Source organism: Myotis lucifugus, unplaced genomic scaffold (genome assembly GCF_000147115.1).
Source record: "Myotis lucifugus unplaced genomic scaffold, Myoluc2.0 scaffold_7, whole genome shotgun sequence".
NCBI classification, from domain to species: domain Eukaryota; kingdom Metazoa; phylum Chordata; class Mammalia; order Chiroptera; family Vespertilionidae; genus Myotis; species Myotis lucifugus.
The window spans coordinates 11,436,943-11,458,135 of NW_005871055.1; the positions used below are offsets into that span (position 1 = coordinate 11,436,943).

General features: G+C 40.6%; 1 protein-coding gene across 1 annotated transcript in view; it reads left to right on the top strand.

The window, feature by feature from the left end:
- The first annotated feature begins 694 nt into the window (after window positions 1-694).
- The window catches only part of MRPS31 (mitochondrial ribosomal protein S31), a 49,402-nt gene continuing 28,903 nt past the window's right edge, over window positions 695-21,193 (top strand). Inside the window, exons 1-4 of the mRNA XM_006083579.3 lie at window positions 695-928; window positions 4,001-4,285; window positions 16,177-16,335; window positions 17,563-17,703. Coding sequence (XP_006083641.1) covers window positions 804-928; window positions 4,001-4,285; window positions 16,177-16,335; window positions 17,563-17,703 — 710 coding nt within the window. The 5' untranslated portion in view covers window positions 695-803. The remainder of the gene's footprint in view (window positions 929-4,000; window positions 4,286-16,176; window positions 16,336-17,562; window positions 17,704-21,193) is intronic.

Below are 21,193 nucleotides of genomic sequence, written 5' to 3' on the forward strand. Positions count from 1 at the left end.
CGTGCATGCCCATCACAGCAAGATCTTCTCAATGTGAGCTGAGTTTTCAGCATCACAAAAAATGTAGTACCAATCTTGATTCTTATTTGAAACTGCAGAGAAATTATGTCAACATTCAACCGCTAGTATGGCATTCTAACCTAGAGGGTCCCATGAGCCGGCATTTCTGGCAGAGTTTATGCTCATGCATTCCAGATTTGAGAACCCTTCATCACTTCTGGGCCACTGTTCACGGCCTTCCTGAGGGACGGAATAAAACCAAGTCTTTCTCTTGCATCGTTTTATCTCTAAAGCCAGTTCTGGAACATAAAAATGTATCTCATCTTTTCACTCTTCCTCAAGAATAGAGACTGAAAAGAAATACTAATTTATGGGGCAGCATGCCCTATTTTTATTTTTTAACCTCCTTGGTGGCCATGGATCATTTTGAGGTTTTTAATGAACACTGTGGATCTTCTCCCCTAAACACTGCCCAGTAGGGTCAGTTCTCCGCCTCATCTTAGTGGCCCCATCTGTAGTGTTTGCACAGTAGATCGATCCTTCCACTCTCGGCTCTCCTGTCCGGGTCCCGCCTCAGTCCTAGGGAACCTCCGTCAACTCCATCGTCGACTCCGCCTCTGCGACTAGCATCGCCGGGAGGGAGGAGCCAAGGGCGAGCCCGGAACGCAGTTACCCGACCCTGTGGCCCGCCGGAGCGCTGAGGGACGGGAACGCGTCAGGCTGAAGAACGGAAGCGAGAGGCGGGGGACGTGTTTGGCCGTGGGCACGCTGTTCCCGCTGGCGGTTCAGTTTGTTTCTGGGCAATGTTTCCAAGAGTCACAGCGTTCCTCCCTCTTCGCCCCCTTTCCCGCCTCCCTTTGTGTCCTGGAGGCCCAGAGGCGGCGGCGGCTGCGACTGTGCTCCTCGGCGCTCCGCACGGACCCGTCAGGTACCTCATCTCCGCGCTGTTGGCCCCGCAGGTCTTCCGGCAAAACCCCTGCCCCCTCCAGCACGTTCAGTTATCCTTCTCCCGCTTCCTGCGCTCTGTAACCCGCGGGATCTTAGAAGCCTTTGCTTGAAATTTGGGGAAAGGGAAATCCCGGGAAGATAAAACGACTTGCCCAAGGTCAGAGTGCCCGTGGGAAACAGCTGCAGGTGCGTCCCGGGTCTGCTGTCCTGTGCTCTTTCTGTGACACACCGCGCCTCTAACTTCTCGCCACCTTCCCCCTCATTTTATCCAGGCTCCGGAAGCGAACCTTTATTTTTTGCCTCCCGAGACTGTGATGGTCTCTTTCCTGGCCCTGTTGATTCTTCACTGTGTTATTGAACGTGCTTACAGTGCGCCAGCACTAATGTTAAGCCCGAATAAGGCCGTCCTGCCATCACGGAGCTTCCAGCTACACCCAGGAGGACATTCAAGTGCAGTAATAGCTGAGCTAGCACAGGCAGCGCAGGATGCTCTGTTAATGTAGGAGACAGTTGCTGAGTGGGCGAATAGGGACACCTAACCATTGCAGGAGACGTTCAAAGTACCCTTTCTGGGAAAGAAACCTGAAATAATCTGAAGGCGGACTCAGGTGGGAATTAGCCGGACAAGAAGAGGAGTTGTGGCATACTTGGTGTTGGTATTTATTCTCTGGGGACGCTCATGCTTATGGAAACTTAATTATACTGCACCTATTCCGTGCAGTACGATTTTGGGCCACCGTGGTAAGCACAGCGCTAAAGCGTGCTGGTAGCGGTGGGACGGGGAGACGCAGGGGGTGGAGGAGGAAGATTGCATAGGGCTGATAGGCTGTGACAGGACAAGGGTGGGATAGTCAGAGCAAAGAGTTCAGCTGGTTGCCTTGAAGGATTAGGGTCCCCAATGTTAACAGAAGAATGAGGAGCAGCTCTGGGGAAGCTTTTAAAATATGTCATGGTTTTTGGAATACAGAAATACCCATTTGTGGCAAGAGGCCCGTTCAGTACAGAAATGTGAGAAATGGAAGGCAGTCCGAGGGGAGTTCTTGAGTGCGGTTCTGGATGTGTTGCATTTGAAGTGCTGAGGAGATGCTCTCTGTGGAAACATTCAGGTGGGAGGTTCGAGCTGGAGGTTTATTATTTTCGTGTTAAGGAGTCGCTTCCTAGACATGATTTTCCTGGTGTAAATATACTTTCCATGGCGCTATTGCATGGAAACATTGGAGGGAAACATTGAAATACGGGTTATATGTGAGATTCATTCTCCTGATTGCCACTTTTCTGTGACACCTTTAATTTAATTTAACTTCCATGTGAGAAATAATAGAGCATTTTCCTAAGTTGAGTAATATGAGGATGCCGGTTATGCAATAGGTTTTTTCATTCTAATTAAGTACCTGATGTATTAACCTCTGACATTTATTTTTATAAATAAAATAGTTTGTTTCAGCATTTCTAAAAATAGCCATTTTATTTTTCATGTAAGGGTCCCTAACGTGGCACTACCATTTGCTGGCTTTGAGAACTTGATACAGTATTTAACCCACAGTCTGATGTAGGGTCTTTGAGATCAATTGCATCGGAATCACCTGGGGTCTTGGTTAAGTGCATATCCTTGAACCCCATTCCAAATTTACCAACTAAGAATCTCAGGAATCTAAGTTTTGAATGAGCTCTCTAGGTGATTCATATGACCTCTAAAGGTTAAGAATCATTAACTTAACCTCTTTGAGCAGCAGTTTCTTCTGTAAAGCAGGAATAATAAAATGGTTTGGATTTTAAGGATTTCAATAACATACATAATACAGCTACTCAAATGTGGCCCTCTGACGCCACCATCAGCATCACTTGGGAACTTGTTAGAAAGCAAACTTCAAATCCTTCCCCAAAGCTACTGAATCACAATTCTTTGCTGGGACCAAAGAATCTGTGTTTTAACAAGTCTTCTAGGGTAATTCCTATACATTTTAAAATTTGAGAAACAGTGCTCTATCCTGTTTGCTTTAAGATAGGAACAATAAATTCTTAGTTACTAATATATCATCAGTGCCTACTACTGTATAGTGCTCAGTTTAAAGTAGATATTTGCCAGTTTAATGAGTGACTTTTTATACACTATACTCTATTACTGAAACTAAAAGTCATTAGTTTTTAAAGTTCTTTAATATCAAAATATTCTTTTTTTCTGTTCCATTTTAGCTTCACTTACAAATAGTGATTGGTTAAATGGCACATAGCTTAATGAGAAAGTTAACCAGCTTAGATAACACCCAGAATTTTTTTAATAGAAAGTAACATTTTTTAGATAGAAATTTATTTATTTTAATGTTGTTTAATTATGACTTTTTAAAGAGGTATTATTATATTAAGTAAGAGGAAGGCCTTGGCAGTCAGTCAGATTTGAGTTTAAAAATAATAAATTGAAATTTATTAATCATGCCAGTGTTTCACAACCTTTTTTTAAATGTCTTGGAGCACATAGAAAGTGATATTTTTATCAAAGTCTGAGGTGAATGAAAGGAGGCACCAGCAGTCCCAGGCCTAGGTGATCAATATCTCAGCACATCTGTAACCCATTTGTGGCCCACCAGTATGTCTTAGACCTTAGTGAGCTCTGAGCTTCATGACCTTGGGTAAGTTACTTCGCTTCTCTGATTTCCAGTTTGCTTATCTGCAAAATGGGGATAAAATCTACCTTATGGAGTTGATGTGGGTATGAAAAAATTTACCAAAAATATGTTGTCTAAGACTAGGCACATAGTATATGTTTAATAAAAGTTAAATTTGCTGTCATTATGGTTGTTAACAACAATAATAAAAAACACTAGATCAATTATGGTGGTCATTTTGCAATATATATACAAATATTGAATCATTATGTTGTACACCTGAAACTAATACAATGTTATATGTCAATTATACCTCAATTAAAAAAAATAAAAAGGAAAAGGGAAGGGCTTGAATTGAAAAATTTAAAAACACATAGAAACAGTTTTTTCAGTCTTTGCTTGATTATTTTTGCATTGTATTTTTTTCTTTTTTTCTTTAATCTTTCCAGGACAAGAAATTATATCCAAAGATATTTTGGCACTAACAATGCGATCTGTAGCAAAAAAGATGGGCAGTCCATTCCAACCCATGAGATTTCCAAGCAGACAGAGAGCCAAGACAATGTAAAGGAGAATTCGAAAAAAGACTTGCTAAATATCCTTAAGGACATGAAAGTTGAAATAAGCACAGTAAATGTACAAACCACAAAGCCACCCAACAGAAGACCACTTAAAAGTTTGGAAGCTACAACTGGCAGACTTCAAAAAGCTACAAAAGATGCCCCAAAGAAGAGGTAAATGATTTATAGTTTGAATGTTCTTTGAAAGTAATTTCTGAAACTCCAGTACATTTTTTCTTCTAGAAAAGAACATTTTTAGAAATCTTTAGTCCATCTTCAAATTAGAGTGCTTCCTCTCCCCTAAATATCTCTTCCTCTATACTTTTGTTTGGGACTGATAAATGCATTCTCTTTTTGCCTGTCAACCTGTGTCTGCCTTCTCCACTCAGCAATGACTCTTGGCTCTGTGAAGCTTTCCCAACCCTCCTGTCCCTGATCCCATTTCTCCTTTCTGAGTCTCTATATATTGAGAATCATCTGAATACTAGTTAGTCTGTTAAAACTTTCATCTCTCTACTTTTTTTCCTATTTTCATTAACATTTTTTAAAAAAGAATTTTTTTACTCAATTTTCCACTTGTTTAATTTATCTTCCCTGTTGGGCAGATACCTCTTTAGAGTAGGACCTGTATGGCTCATTGTTTTTCTTCCAGGATTTAGCACAGCATCTAAAAGGAATAGATAATGCTTACTGATGTATTATTACCAGTGTTTCAAGGAACAAAATTGATTCATAGATTTGCATTTATGTAAAAGTCTCTTTTATCTATGAAATAGAGACATGCAAACTGTTTTAGAAAAACTGCAAACTAAATATCTGCACACAGATCATCCTAAGTGCATTTAGAAGCTGGGTGTGTGACATCTATGCTGAAGCCTTTTGTAAAGTGAAGCTTTTTAAAACAAAACAATCATTATTATATATAACTAGAGGCCCAAAACACGAAATTTGTGCAAGAATAGGCCTTTCTTCCCCCGGCTGCTGGCACCAGCTTCCCTCCAGCCGCTGGCAGGCACCCGGGATCCGGGCTTTCCTTGCAGCCCTGGCTTCATCCGGAAGGTTGTCCAGAAGGACGTCCCGGAGGATATCTGGTCTAATTAGCATATTATACTGTTGTTATTATAGATTATATACAATTTACAAACTTTACATCATTTAATCACGTCAGTAATCTGTTTTATCTATGTGGATTTTGTCCCTTGTTCTTCTGATGAATTTTCCAAAGTCCAGACAAACTTGCAGCAAACTTGTGAAAACTCTTAGAGACTTTTGACAGTGCATGTGAGGGGGAATGGACGGATTAGTGGAAGGTGGTCAACGATAATTCTGATCCAGACTTGAATTATAGCTCTTCACATCCAGGCAGAATTTTTACATTTAAAAACTTTAAAAATATTAAATTAGAGTAGATGGGATCAGCGAATTAATGGAGGCCAAATATCAGTTTGTAAATAGAGACTCTAATAATTACTTGAGAAATGCTGTTATTATTCTATATTTAAATAAGAAGGGAATATCTGTATACAGTCAGAGGAAAGGGGAGGTAATCTAATTGAGAATTTCCCACACTTTCTTACATATGTCTCTGTATTAACTGCAATACAGTGGAGCCTTGACTTACGAGTGTCCCAACTAATGAGATTTTTGAGATACCAGCTGTCTCTGGGCCAATTTTTTGCATTGAGTTGATAGAGTAATTTGAGTTAACGAGCTCCTTAACGAGCTCGGTCTCGGAACGAATTAAACTCGTAAGTCAAGGCCCCACTGTAGCTTCTTGTCTCTGAAGGGCTTGTTTATATGAAATTTCCATTTTAAAAATTCCACCTAGCATGGAATTTTAGTATGTTTTTTTATAACTTTTATATGACTTCTTTTGACTAGTAATTTTCAGTGCTCTGAGCTTATTTGGTGTCTTCAAAATATTGCAATTACTTATGCTTGTCAAGAGTATTATATTTCACTATAAGTGCAGTGATATTTTAGCATTTGCGATGTACTTTAAATGGCAGTATTTTATTGTAGTGATAATGTCTTACATGAATGACATCATTGATTTACATAATAAGGTATGTGACTTTAAGATCCCCATCACTGATTTCTCTTAGCAGAATAAACAGGTAAGGTAGATTCCTATTTCCCAGAATGATTTAATTTTTTATTATTTTCAGAACTTTTATGGAATCTCTTATTTTCTACATTATATCACATTGTATCAAAAATATCTCTGTAAAGCGTAATTGTGTGGTAGAGAGTAAGCTAATTCGTGAGTGACCATAATAGGTTCTGAAGGAATACACGAGGCCAAAAGTGGTAAGGCATTATAAATTTATTAGGTCATCTGGAGAACAGATGGGCTGAGCCCCCAAATGGTGCTAGCACCCAGAAGTGGGGAGTCAGAGATTTTAAAGGACTCCAGGTGGGCTTTTTCTGAGCGGGGAATTCCCTGGGAAGCTCTGGAGGGGAAAGATAATGTTCTTAGCAAGTGGAATGTGGTCTTAGCCAGTGGAATGTGGTCTAAGCAAAAGGGAATGTCTGTTGTGAAGTGCTCTAAAGGTCAGTTCCCAGGGGAGGGGGTATCGATTCAGTGATTTGATCAGACCTAACAGGTCCCTCATCCTCCTCCTTCTAGAAACAAAATATACACACACACACACACACACACACATATATATACACATATATGTATATAAAATAGGTAATGCACACACAAATATATATATACTTATCTAGAGTGAGTTGTTTATTAGTTCCTGACCTGTTTATGACCCATTGTGCTTTTTTTAATAGTTATACAATTTAATTAACTATTATAGAAATGGTTAAAATGAGTTGAACGCTATGCAAAGATTCAGTAAAGGTAATTTTTGAAATTGCTTTCCAATTAGATGTGAATGAGAGAAGCATAAACATTTAGGAAAATTCTACACTCAGATTGCTTTGTAAGCATTTTTAACTTCTTGCTCCGTGTTTCTACTTAAAGAAATCAAAATTGGGAATAGTGGAGAATAGTGTGTGGTGTAGATATAAATGATATATCTTGGAATTGCTATCAGTGGTCCTATCTTCAAAGAAGCCAGGGCACATACAAAAGTCAAGCAATGAATGCATAAATCAGTGGTTCTCAATCTTCCTAATGCCGCGACCCTTTAATATAGTTCCTCATGTTGTGGTGACCCCCAACCATAAAATTATTTTCGTTGCTACTTCATAACTGTAATTTTGCTACTGTTATGAATTGTAATGTAAATATCTGATATGCAGGATGTATTTTCATTGTTACAAATTGAGCATAATTAAAGCATAGTGATTAATCACAAAAACAATATGTAATTATATATATACTAGGGGCCCGGTGCACGAAATTCGTGCACGGGGAAGGAGGGGTCCCTCAGCCCTATCTGCACCCTCTCCAATCTGGGAGCCCTCAGGGGATGTCCTACTGATGGCTTAGACCTGCTCCCCATGGTCCTCTGCTCTCTGCGGACCTGCCTGCTTGACGCCACCGTAGGCCCTGGTGTCTGCTCTCTGTAGGGGACTGCCTGTCCTTTGCCGCTGGGGTCAGGGGCAAGCAGCGCCCTGCTGTCTTCTCTCTGGCTCACCACCGCAGGGGCAAGCAGGGCCCTGGTGTCTGCTCTCTGTGGGGGCCCTGCAAGGGACTGCTTGCCCCTTGCTGCCACGGCCAGTGGCAAGCAGGGCCCTGCTGTCTGCTCACTTGCTGCAGGGGACATTCCCGCCCCGTTCCTGGCCGCTTGGGTGTGCGCCAGCTTGGAGTGCCTGGGTCCTGGGGATGTTCCCACCCCAAGCCCGGCCGCTTGGCACCTGCAAGCGTAGGCCCGGCATTCTGGACTTCTGCCGCTCTGGGCCTATGGACGGACCTACAGGCTCAAAGCGGCCTGGCTCCAGAGGACGCCTGTCCTTGTGACAGGGCTGTGGCCAGTTTCCCCTCCTGCTCCGGGGCGCTGTGGCGGGTTTCCCTTCCCGCTCCCGGGCGCTGTGGCGGGTTTCCCCTCCCGCTCCGGGGCGCTGTGGCTGGTTTCCCCTCCCGCTCCGGGGCGCTGTGGCTGGTTTCCCCTCCCGCTCTGGGGCGCTGTGGCGGGTTTCCCCTCCCGCTCCGGGGTGCTGTGGCCGGTTTCCCCTCCCGCTCCAGGGCGCTGTGGCGGGTTTCCCCTCCCGCTCCCGGGCGCTGTGGCGGGTTTCCCCTCCCGCTCCGGGGCGCTGTGGCGGGTTTCCCCTCCCACTCCCGGGCGCTGTGGCGGGTTTCCCCTCCCGCTCCCAAGCGCTGCCCATTCCCCTCCGAGCCACTGCCCCTCCTCGCAGCCGCTGTGGCTGGGCTTGCCCTCCCACCTCCCACCTCTGTAGCCTTGGGTCTGTTTCTGTCCTCGAGGCCTCTACTTAGCTTTCTTCTGTACCTCTTGACCTCCATGTTGTCCTCAGTCTTCCCTCGCAACTGGTATATGCAAATTCACCGCCATTTTTAGCTTCTATAATTGAAACATTGTATCTTTTGGAGCTGTTGCTTCAGGAGCTCAGAGCCAGGCGGCAGCAGGCGGGGAACCTTGGCTTCCTCCGTCACTGGAGCAAGCAAGCCTCATGTCCGCTTCAAGCTGCCTGGCTGCCGGCCGCCATCTTGGCTGACAGTTAATTTGCATAGGATATGCTGATTAGCCAATGGGAAGGGTAGCGGTCGTACGCCAATTACCATGTTTCTCTTTTATTAGTGTAGATATATATGTGTTTTCCGATGGTCTTAGGCGACCCCTGTGAAAGGGTCATTCGACCCCCAAAGGGGTCTCGACCCACAGGTTGAGAACCGCTGGCATAAATAAATGGAATAACAAATTGATTTTTCTCTGTCTCCCCCTTCCTCTCTCTCTAAAATAAATAAAAATAAAAAATAAAAAAATTGGATACCATCACTCTTATTTCCTGTGCTGCATTGATTTTTTAAGAGTACTTGCCTTTTATCACAGCAATTGCCAGAAAATCACCTTCACATGTATATATCATCTAAAGGAATGCTGTAGTGTAATGTTAAAAGCATGTATTATCTTGAGTTAGTATTCACGAGGTCAGTGACGGACACAGTATTCCCTGTTGTGCTCCAGGAAGCCTTAGGGCACAGTTTGGGAGCTAAGGTCCTGTTCTACATGAGTTCTTGAGAGGCGGTGGACCACACTCTTAAGTTTCTTACAAGTCCAGTTGCTTGTTTGAAAGGCTCTTTGAGGTACTAATTTAAATCTTTCTAAGATCTTAACAAAGGGTTTATAGCCATGGCCATCTTTACTTCTTGACACTGCCCTGGATTTGATTTCTGTTCAGAAGCCATTTCTGAATTTTAGCATTGTTCTGTCTGGAGGGACTTAGAATGAGAAACATCTCCCAATTATATAGCCCGGAGATGGTTTGCCTTTCAGGCACAGCGGATAGAATTTCTTAGGTCTTAAGTTTGGAGTGTACAGTAATTTTTCAAATTCCATATATGTTTTCTGTAGACAAATATTCCCAGAAGTGGAATTGCCAGGTCAAAAAAATTATATATTTTTTAGATTTATGATACATGTCACCAAATTGCCTGAAAAAAGTTATGACAATTTACGTGTCCACTAAATAGTATTGTTCACTTCCTCAGGGTTCCTTTTCTGAAATTGTCACACAGTTCATTTTAAAGAAGTTCAGAAGCACAGAAGGGTATAAAGTGAAAAAGTATGTATTCATGAAATAGTCTGAATTATAGAATAGAGTAGATTGTTAAAAAATATTTTTAAAAGTTCTCATCACTGCCCAGCTGGTGTGACTTGGTTGAGCATAGCTCCATGCACCAAGAGGTCGAAGGTTTGATTCCCTGTCGGGGCACATGCCCAAGTTTTGGGCTCAATTCCCAGTAGTGGGTATGCAGAAGGCAGCCTATCTATGTTTGTCTCTCATCAATGTTTCTATTTATTCCTCTCCCTTCATCTCTATCTAAAAATTCAATAAAAACATTTTTTAAAAAGTTCTCATCACCTTGTTAAATATCTTTTTAGAAAGATCCCTCAGTTTTGATGATAGAGGTTCCCCCACAATTTTTGTTAATTAGAATATTTCAAATTATAAACCCAGAAGTTATGACTATATAAAGAGCACCATTGTCATGAAATGTATGGTTCTAGAAAATGAATGCTCATCTATAGTCTTTGCATATTCTGATCAAATAGGGTGAACCAAAAAAATGTATACACATTTTAACAGCTGATAGCTCACTTTTGAAAATGAAATGTATATTAATAAACACTGTATTTATAATTATTCAAAGTGTGTGTATACATTTTTTGGGGACACCCTTTATATACTGTGGAACCTTGGTTCTTGAACTTAATTTGTTCCGGAAGACTGTTGGAGAAGTGGTTTGTTTGAAAACCGAATCATTTTTCCCCCATTAGAAATAATGTAAATTGAATTAATCCATTCCAGACCCCCAAATGATTCCGTTTTAACCTTTCTTATATACAATACATGTCTAATGTACTGTTTAATCTATAAACAAACACTTCTTATCTTAAATTTATCGAACCACCCCCAACTAGCCTTAAACAAATACCTTTCATTCCAGGGGTGTAACATCTTTGCTTTTTCACATATTGCCTCCAAAATGCTGTCACTGGCTAACTGCTTTTCCCCTTTCTCCAAATCAGTGGTTTTTCTGCCTCTGCCTATGATTGTTGTTTTGTGAGCACTTTCATACCCTTATCAACATCAGCACACTTGATAGCCTTTTTATGTTTTAAAATTGTGCTAATTGTACGTTTCACCAGCAACAAAAGAAAAAACATGAAAATATTCATAGCACAATTTCCTGTGGTCTTAACACTAGGTTTAGGAGTAAACTGACTCATTCTCTCCTTTGTTTGTGCCCTGAGAGACCCTTTTTGTCATGTATCAGAATGAAAGGGTTATCAGGTTTTGAACTGAAGTGAACAACTTGGTCAAGAACTGAATTGTTTGGGATGGGAGACATTCCAGAGCTGAGGTTTGACTGAATTAAAATTTGAAAATATGCTTAACAAGTGGTTTATGAAAGAAACACAGTGATTTGAGATAAGGTTTAAGCCTTATTCACAGGTAACAGTTAAAATTAGTACTAATCAGATTTTAGATCCCCCATATCTCAGTGAAGTCCTTAACCCTTTGCGGTACAGTTTTATTTTTGGAATTCAAACAGTCTGGTCCAAATTAATTGATGGGATTGAATGTTGAAGTTATCTGTCTCACTAGACCTCAGCTCGACGTTGGACCTGCTCCTAGCGCCTGGTCTGTCGAGTCAGGCTCCACGTTGGACCAAAAAGGGTTAAAATCTTTATCCAGCAACTTTTTAGGGATTTGGGAACTTCGATTTTCATATTAGACACCAGATAATGCTATAGAGAGCCAGGTATAGCAAAACATTAATTTGGGTCTCCCTCCTTGAGATTCTTGGTGACTTAAAAAATGTAAATAGGAGAAACCAAGATGGCGGCATAGGTAAACACCTGAAATTGCTGCCTCACACACCACTTCAAAAATACAACTAAAAGACAAAACGGACATCATCCAGAATGACAGGAAGGCTGGCTGAGTGGAAATTCTACAACTAGAAGGAAAGAGAAAAGCAAACTGAAACTCAGAGGAGGTGCAGAAGTAAAGTGCAGAGGTACGGAGGCACAAGCAGAAAGGGCTGGCAACTGAGGACACAGTTGTCTTTTTCAATCGGGAGGGAGTCTCAAGCTCCCGCCTGCTCTGAACTCCAGTTCCAGGCGAGTCTCTGGGGACCCAGTCTCATACGGGGAGAAATTGGACTGTCTGGCATCGGTCCGAACTTGAGGGCGGCTTTCTCTCAGAGGTGCTTGCAACGATTACCGTGGGACACTGAGACCCAGGGCCTCTTAGGGCAGGGCTGAGGATCAGCCATAGTTTTTGCTCCACCCTGTTGATTCCCTGAGACCCCACCCCACCCAAGCTGTGCCCAGAGGCTTTTGCATATGAATGGCCTGGCCCTTTGCAATCTAAAATTACCTAACAAACTGCAGCTGGGTCAGAGAGACCCAGAACTTCCAAAAGAAGGCCCAAGGCCCCACAGCAGCTTGCATTGCTTCACAGCTGGGCCTCATCTGGGCACCTCCAAACCCCAAACAAAGAAGAGGAATCTGCAGATCTCTCCATAGTTCCTGCTGGGTAGCCTCAGGCAGAGGCTAAATTAGCACCTCCTTAGATATCCAAGTGCCAGTGTACCCAGTGGTCAGAGTGGGACCATCCAGATTACAACTCCTCAGATCTATAAGGGACACACTCAGGGGGCAGACTCAGTGAGCACCAAAGCCCCCTGAAGCAAGTCTTGCCCCATAAGGGTGTCTCCAGCACAGAAGTTCTCCCACCATACACACAGCTGATTCTCACAGCCAATTGGCCTGGAGGTCAATTCCTCCCAGTGATACCTACAACAATCAAGGCTTAACTACAACAAGACTGTGCACACAGCCCACAAAGGGGTGCACCAAGAGTGTCCACCTCAGGTAATTGGGGAGGCTGAGCCACTGGGCCCTATAGGACACCTAGCACAGAAAACCACTCTATCAACACAGGGAAGAAGCCAAAATGCGGAGACAAAGAAACAGGTCACAAATGACAGAAATGGAGGAAAGCAAACTACTGGATATAGAGTTTAAAACCACGGTTATAAGGTTTTTCAAGAATTTTCTAGAAACCGCTGATAAATTTAGTGAGACCCTCAATAAATCTAGTGAGACCCTCGAGGATATGAAAAAGGACCAACTAGAAATTAAGCATGCACTGACTGAAATAAAGAATATTATACAGAGTTCCAACAGCAGACTAGAGGATCGCAAGAATCAAGTCAAAGATTTGAAATACGAAGAAGCAAAAAGCACCCAACTGGAAAGGAATCCAAAAATATGAAGATAGTGTAAGGAGCCTCTGGGACAACTTCAAGCGTACCAACATCCAAATTATGGGGGTGCCAGAAGAAGAGAGAGAGCAAGATATTGAAAACCTATTTGAAGAAATAATGACAGAAAACTTCCCCTACCTGGTGAAAGAAATAGACTTACAAATCCAGGAAGTGCAGAGAACCCCAAACAAAAGGAATCCAAAGAGGACCACACCAAGACACATCATAATTAAAATGCCAAGAGCAAAAGACAAAGAGAGAATCTTAAAAGCAGCAAGAGAAAGAAACTCAGTTACCTACAAGGGAATACCCATACGACTGTCAGCTGATTTCTCAACAGAAACTTTGCAGGCCAGAAGGGAGTGGCAAGAAATATTCAAAGTGATGAATAGCAAGAACCTACAACCAAGATTACTTTACCCAGCAAAGCTATCATTCAGAATTGAAGGTCAGATAAAGAACTTCACAGATAAGGAAAAGCTAAAGGAGTTCATCACCACCAAACCAGTATTATATGAAATGCTGAAAGGTATCCTTTAAGAAGAGGAAAAAGAAGAAAAAGACAAATTATGAATGACAAATACACGTCTATCAACAAGTGAATCTAAAAATCAAGTGAATAAGTAATCTGATGAACAGAATAAACGGGGGAATATAATAGAATCAGGGGCATAGAAAGGGAGTGGACTGAATTCTCAGGGGGAAAGGGGCATGGGGGGTGTGGGAAGAGACTGGACAAAAATCGTACACCTATGGATGAGGACAGTGGGGGGGGGGTAAGGGCAGAGGGTGGGGTGGGAACCTAGTGGAGGGGAGCTATGGGGGGAAAAAGGAACAACTGTAATAATCTGAACAATAAAGATTTAATTTAAAAAAACCTCAAGGACACAGACAACAGTACGGTAATTACCAGAGAAATGAGGGTTGGGAGCATGTGAAATATGGTAAATGGGGAGATAAATGGTGATGGAAGGAGACTAGACTTTGGATGATAAGTGCATAATGCAATGTGCATATGATGTATTGTAGAATTGTACACTTGAAACCTATGTACTTTTATTGACCAATGTAACCCCAATAAATTCAATTAAAAGTAAAATAAAGAATGGAAAAAAATGTAAATAATTTATTTTTATGCCTGGCATATTTTTCTTTTTTAAAAAATTTTAAAATATTTTTTAACTGATTTGAGAAAGAGAGAAAGAAACATTGACTTGTTCCAAATTATTTATGCATTCGTTGGTTGATTTTTGTATATGCCCTGATTGGGGATCGAACCCTAAATCTTGGTATATTGAAATGGTGCTCCAACCAACTGAGCTACCTGACCAGGGCTATCTGGCATATTTTTTTATTAACTTATCCTAATTTACTGAAGAGTATCACTTCTTTAGCCTTTTGATATAGAAAATTTAAAACAAAGTAGGCCCTTGCCAGTAGCTCAGTTGGTTAGTATTGTCCCAATACACCAACGTTACGGATTCGATACCATCAGGGCATGTACTATTGTCAACCAGTGAATGCATAAATAAGTGGAACAGCAAGTCAATGATCCTCTTTCTCTAAAATCAATAAAAATAAATACATAAACAAAATTAAATAATGAACCCTTTGTACCTGGCTGTCACCCAACTTCAATAATCAACATTTTTCCATTCTTGTATCATCTGTACCTTCATCTGCTTTCCATCTTCTACTTGATGACTGTAGGAAGTGGGCATCTGATCCATCTCCAGCATAGTCAACTTTTAATGGAAATGGTTACTGAATTTCCCCAGGGCAAACAGGATGTAGGGAGGAGGGAAAAGGATATAAGAACAAAGAACTATGTACCTGAGCAGGTATCTTGGTGAGAAACTCCCAGCTCCCCAGATGCCCGCCTCAGCTAGATAAGGGGAGATGGAGACAACTAGAAAATGCCTCCGCCCATTTTTTTAACTAACCCAGTAGGAGACAATAAGACCTAGGTGACATATGAGGAAACTATTAACCTCATAGTACTCAGCCAATGAGGAACCAGAGGAGGGACTCTCACACCCTAAGGGGATAAATGGGCTGTGATCGCTAATCCATGTGTGCCTGTACAACTGGACACCTGCTCTCAAGAATGTATTAAAAGTCTCGTTTTCGCCATACTTCTGTCTCTGAGTCCGTTATTTGAATTCAGACAGGTGAGCATTTCTCATGATGATGACGATGATTTTTTTACCTACACTGAAGTGTATAAATCTTAGTTGTAGGATTTTGACAAATGAATCTGTCCATGTAATCCACACATTTATCAACATGCAGAACATGTTCCGTTTTCATCTTCCCAAGCAGTAGACTTCTGTCCTAAGGCAACCATTATCCTGATTTTTTTCATTTTAGATTAATGTTTCCTCTTCTAGAACTTGATATAAATGGAGTCATACAGTATATACTATTTTTATACTAACTATTTTTAAGCAGTTTCAATCATTTTGTTGCCTGAGCTAAGTACTATTCCACTAACTAAATGGATATATCACAATTTGTTTTTCTTCTGATGGTAAACATTTGGGTTGTGTCCAGTTTTAGGTTACTATGAATAAATATTCTCTATGAACAGGTTTAGTCACTTTTATATTTGCTTGTAATATATACTGTTTTTTGAATTAAATTGGCACCTAATTAAAAACCCAATAATTTATAAGTTTTAAGACTGATCTTTATCCCTCCACCTTAATACATTTTTCTGAGTTAGTATTATGCTTCAGCAAATATCCATTTCACATTTAAGTTTATATAAAACTGATACCTAATAGTTAAGAATTCTTGATTTTGTCAGAAATTGAATGATACTCTTTTTAAATATGTCTTTATTGATTTTAAAGAGAAGAAGGGAGCGGGGAGAGAGAGAGCAAGACATTGATATGAGAGAGAAACGTTGATCAGTTGCCTCTCATACATGACCAGGGACCAAACCCTCAACCTGGGCATGTGCCCTGACTGGGAATTGAACCAGCAACCTTTCGACATATGAGTCACACCGGCCAGGACTGAATGATTCTTTTTTGAACAACAACACAAAAAAAACATTTTCTCTGAAAAAATCATTTTACTTTCCACTAAACTAGTAATGCCTCTTTTTTCTTTTTCATTTATTTTTCATTTTCTTTTCCAGAAGTGAGTCACTGAGTCCTGAGTTGGTGGCTGCTGCATCTGCTGTTGCAGATTCTCTCCCTTTTGACAAGCAGACAACCAAGTCAGAGCTGCTCAGGCAGCTTCAGCAGCATGAGGAAGACTCAAGGGCACAGAAAAATGGAGAAAGACCTAAAATTAGGTTAGTGAATCAAATAGTATGTCAAATAGTAATACTGGTATCTCAAAATAGGCTGTTTTCATGTAATTGAGTTATATACATAAATATTCATTTATATGTAACATATGCCTCATAAATGGAATAGTTGTTTAAAAAAAACAACTGATGTATTAAGTAAAATTACAATTAAGTGATTAATTTTTATTTTCAGAAGTTACACAATTTCTTGTTCCTTAGGAAAAATGATAAATTTAGTGATGTTACTAAAAATAAATAAAGAATAAGACAGTTTCTCTGAGAAGATTAATTTTTTCTCATTAAATAATTTTCTGGTGTTATGCACAATATGATAATCTTCAAGCCTGTTTTCTTTTTCCCTCTTATTAAGTTTTGGCTGACATCCTTCCACTTCTCTCATCTTTCATTACTTTATACCAAGTTATACCACTTACTGCTGAAATGTAGTCAGGGGTGGCACTGCTTTGTTTTGCAGAGCAATCTAAGTCAGTAGTTCTCAATGAGCATATTGTAAGATTTCTCTCAGGAAGTTAAAAAAAAATACAGATGACTTGACTGTCAGATCACTCATTTATTTGTATTTGAACAAATGCAAGGCAATAAATATGGCTAAATTTCAACTTTAATTTAGTTTTAATCTATGTGATAAGTATACAGATACTGATTTTATATCAACTGCTCTAGATGCTTGATAATTTTACATAGGTGACACTTTTATTTTTTTATTTTTAAAATTTATTTTTATTGATTTCAGAGAAGAAGGGAGAGGGAGGGGGAGATAGAAACATGATGAGAATCATTGATCAGCTGCTTCCTGCACGCCACGCACTAGGGATCAAGTCTGCAACCCAGGCATGTGCCCTGGCCGTGACCTCATGGTTCATAGGTCAGTGCTCAACCACTGAGCCAAGGCAGCAGGCAATAAGTGACACTTTTAGTTTATATTTTAAATGAACACATCTGAAGAGCATCTTCTTTTTTTCTCTTTTTACTTTTTTTTATTGTCTATACTATTACAGATGTCCTCATTTCCCCCCACTTTGACATCTTTAGAACACAGAAGGAAACAAATCTTAGTGGTCTGTGGTCTGTAACATATAATCTTTTATTTAAATGTAAATTATGTTGTATTACTGCATAGGAATGAAATAAAAATTAAATGATATGAGGCATGTTTTCTATTATTCAGTAGATAAAATTTATAATACACTTGATTTTTTCTTATTTCAGTTTCAGTAACATAATATCAGATATGAAAGTTGCCAAATCTGCCACAGCTAGAGCTAGTACAAGACCAGTTCATCAGATTCAGTTTGATGAAGGATCTGACAATTATGTTGGCCAAGAGAAGACCGTCGATCTTAGAAAAAGGTATTGAAACTTTGCAGTCTATCTGGTTTTGTTTGTTTCACTGTAGTTTTACTTTATTGCTTTGTATATTATTGCTGATAGGTATCTGAACATTATGAATGTATTTATATCTTTCTCCTTATTCTCCATGTACCATTTCCTAGAGAGGGGAAGATTATTTTTTATTCATTGATTGATTTAAGAGAGAGAGAGAAACATTGATTTATTGTTCCATTTATTTATGCATTCGTTGGTTGATTCTTGTATGTGCTCTGACCGAGGGATCACACCTGCAATCTTTGCTACCCAGCCAGGGCTAGGGAAAGATCTTCTGAGTTTAACATACCTAAACTTTTATTTACCTTAAATTAAAATGGTCCCTGCCGTACACCTGGGGAATAAAGGTCTCCTGATTTAGAATAAGTAGAGCTGACTGTATTCTGAACAAATGAACATTTTGAGAGAAACATTATTTTTCATTCTGATATATGCCTAATAATGTATGTTCATACACCCTTTTTATCTCTATATAATAATCTTTTTTCATACCTTAGAGAATTAACTCACTGTCAAAGAAAAGATGATCCTATAATACCGTAAAGTGGTAGATTACTTGTGGTAATTTGAATTTAGAAATTTGCAGTTCTTAGAGATGCTAAGCCCTGTCTTACATATTTTATTATAGAAAGCTATCTGTATTTACATAAAGTTTCTGGTTTCTTTTGTTCTCTCACAAGCCCATAAAATGATAGTTGGGGAACCAGATATTTAGCATGGTCTGACAAAAACTAACTGAACTTTATAGCATATGGGCTCACAAATGGAATGTTTTTGATGTATATATTATGGATTTTAAGTACAATCTCCGCAATTTGAGTTAGTTCCTTCCAAGTGTTAAATTACTAATTTGTACAGGAAGATTAGAAAAGATGGTCAGCAATTAACAAAAGAAGTTCAAAAGGTTATAGTGACTTTGGAAGAATATTTGAATTACTAATTTAAAGTGATTTTTACAGCTATGATATATTATTGAATAAAGTAGGATGTGTATTAGAGTTTTACTTAAGATTCCTCAAGAATATTTAAATTGAATCTTTTTTTTAATCAGTCTTTGAGATAATTCCATGCAACTACATCAGAATGCTATACCATAGTTTAATTTTTAATGGTATTAGCTATCATTAAAAATTAGAAGGCAGCAGAGAGAAGCTAAAAAAGTAGGAAAGGGATTTATGTGCATACTAGAGGTCTGGTGCGTGAAATTTGTGCAGCGGGGAGGGGGGGTGTCCCTAAGCCCGGCCTGCACCCTCTCCAATCTGGGACCCCTTGGGGGATGTTCAACTGCTGGTTTAGGCCTGATCCTGAACTGGCAGTCAGACATTCCTCTCACAATCTGGGACTTCTGGCTCCTAACCACTTGCCTGCCTGCCTGCCTGCCTGCCTGCCTGCCTGATTGCCCCTAACTGCGTCTGCCTGCCAGCCTGATCACCCCCTAACCACTCCCCTGCCAGCCTGATTGATGCCTAACTGCTCCTCTGCCAGCCCAATCGCCCCCAACTGCCCTCTCCTGCTGGCCTGATTGCCCCCAGCTGCCCTCTCCTGCTGGCCTGATTGCCCCCAACTGCCCTCCCCTGCAGACCTGGTCACCCCCAACTGCCCTCCCCTGCCGGCCTGATGGCCCCCAACTGCCCTCCCCTGCCGACCTGGTCACCCCCAGCCGCTCTCCCCTGCTAGCCTGTTCGGCCCCAACTGCTCCCCTGCCAGCCTGGTCACCCCCAACTGCCCCCCGCCGGCCTGGTCACCCCACGCAGCCTGCTGTTCAGTCATTTGGTCGTCCCTCACTAACCCCCCTGCCTGCCTGGATGCCCCATGCAGCCTGCTGTTCAGTCATTTGGTCGTCCCTCACTCCCCTGCCGGCCTTGTCGCCCCAATCAGCCTACTGTTTGGTCGTTACTGTGACGGTGTCCTGGACAATTTGCATATTTCTCTATTATTAGTATAGGTAATGACTGTGTTAAAAAGCTGATTAAAGAATTCTAGAAAAGGGGAAGCAATGGTGGGATAGCAAGTTGTTCACCCTGCTCTGACTTGGGACAGACTGAGAGTCCAGGCTGTTCTGATTTTTTTTTCAGTTAGAGACAGAGAGGTGTGAGTCACAGAGCATTGACTTTAGAGTCACACTAGTCCGCCATAGAATTTTAGCACTGTGCCACTAATTCTGTGACTGGGGAAATCGTTTTGTTTCTCCATCTATAAAATGCTGAAAGTGAAGCCTGGCTTAATGTCTTTCTTGAATAATAGGAAAGAAACATGTATAAACCATATTTAGTAGTTGCACAGCAAATTGTCTGTTTCCTTCCCTTCCTCTTTACTACATTGTGCTTTTAAAATTCCATACTTTGCCGAAACCGGTTTGGCTCAGTGGGTAGAGCGTCGGCCTGCGGACTGAAGGGTCCCGGGTTCGATTCCGGTCAAGGGCATGTACTTGGGTTGCGAGCACATCCCCAGTAGGAGATGTGTGGGAGGCAGCTGATCGATGTTTCTTTCTCATCGATGTTTCTAACTCTCTATCTCTCTCTCCCTTCCTCTCTGTAAAAAATCAATAAAATATATTAAAAAAAAAAAATAAAAAAAAATAAAATTCCATACTTTGCTGAATCATTCCCTCTTTACTGTGAGTTACTTTAATCCATCAATCTGTTCACTTGACTTGAGGTTGAGGGATGCTTGGTAGGGAGAAGAATGCAAGACACTGAGGATAGTTCTGGAGCACAGATGCCTATGTTTACAATACTTGGGAACTTGCTAGAGGGAAATATGTGATGTAAAATCACCTTGTCTAATTTTAATATGGACTTTACATTTTTCTGTTGAATTTAGTAGAAAAAAAGTAATTTGATCCAGAAAATAATTCAAAATTATTTTAAAAATTAACCCTACCTTTTAAAAAAATATGAGAAGGAGAGAGAGAGAGATAGAAACATTAATGAGAGACACATATATTAGCTGCCTCATGCACATCCCCTACTAGGGATTGAGTCCGCAATGGAGGCATGTGCCCTGTCCAGGAATTGAACCTATGACCTCTCAGTGCTTAGATCAATGCTCAACCATTGAGCCATACCAGCCAGGCTAACCCTATCTTTATAAATTGGCTTTAATCTGCCAGTAAATGTACTCAAACATGAATGTGAATTGAGGGATACAGCAGTTGATTAAAATATACAATGAAAAGTTACCTGACATTAATTTCAATAGTTAAAAATAGTTATGTAAAGAAAGTTCATTATTATTTTAAAATTACAGAACAATTGTTTAGTTTTTGTTTTTTAAATTTTTTAAAATTTATTTCAGAAAGAGGAAGGGAGAGATAGAAACATCAGTGATGAGAGAGAATCATCAATCAACTGCCTCCTTCATGCTCTCTATTGGGGATTGAGCCTGCAACCCGGGCATGTGCCCTGGCTGGGAATCAAACCATGACCTCCTGTTTCATTGGTTTATGTTCAAC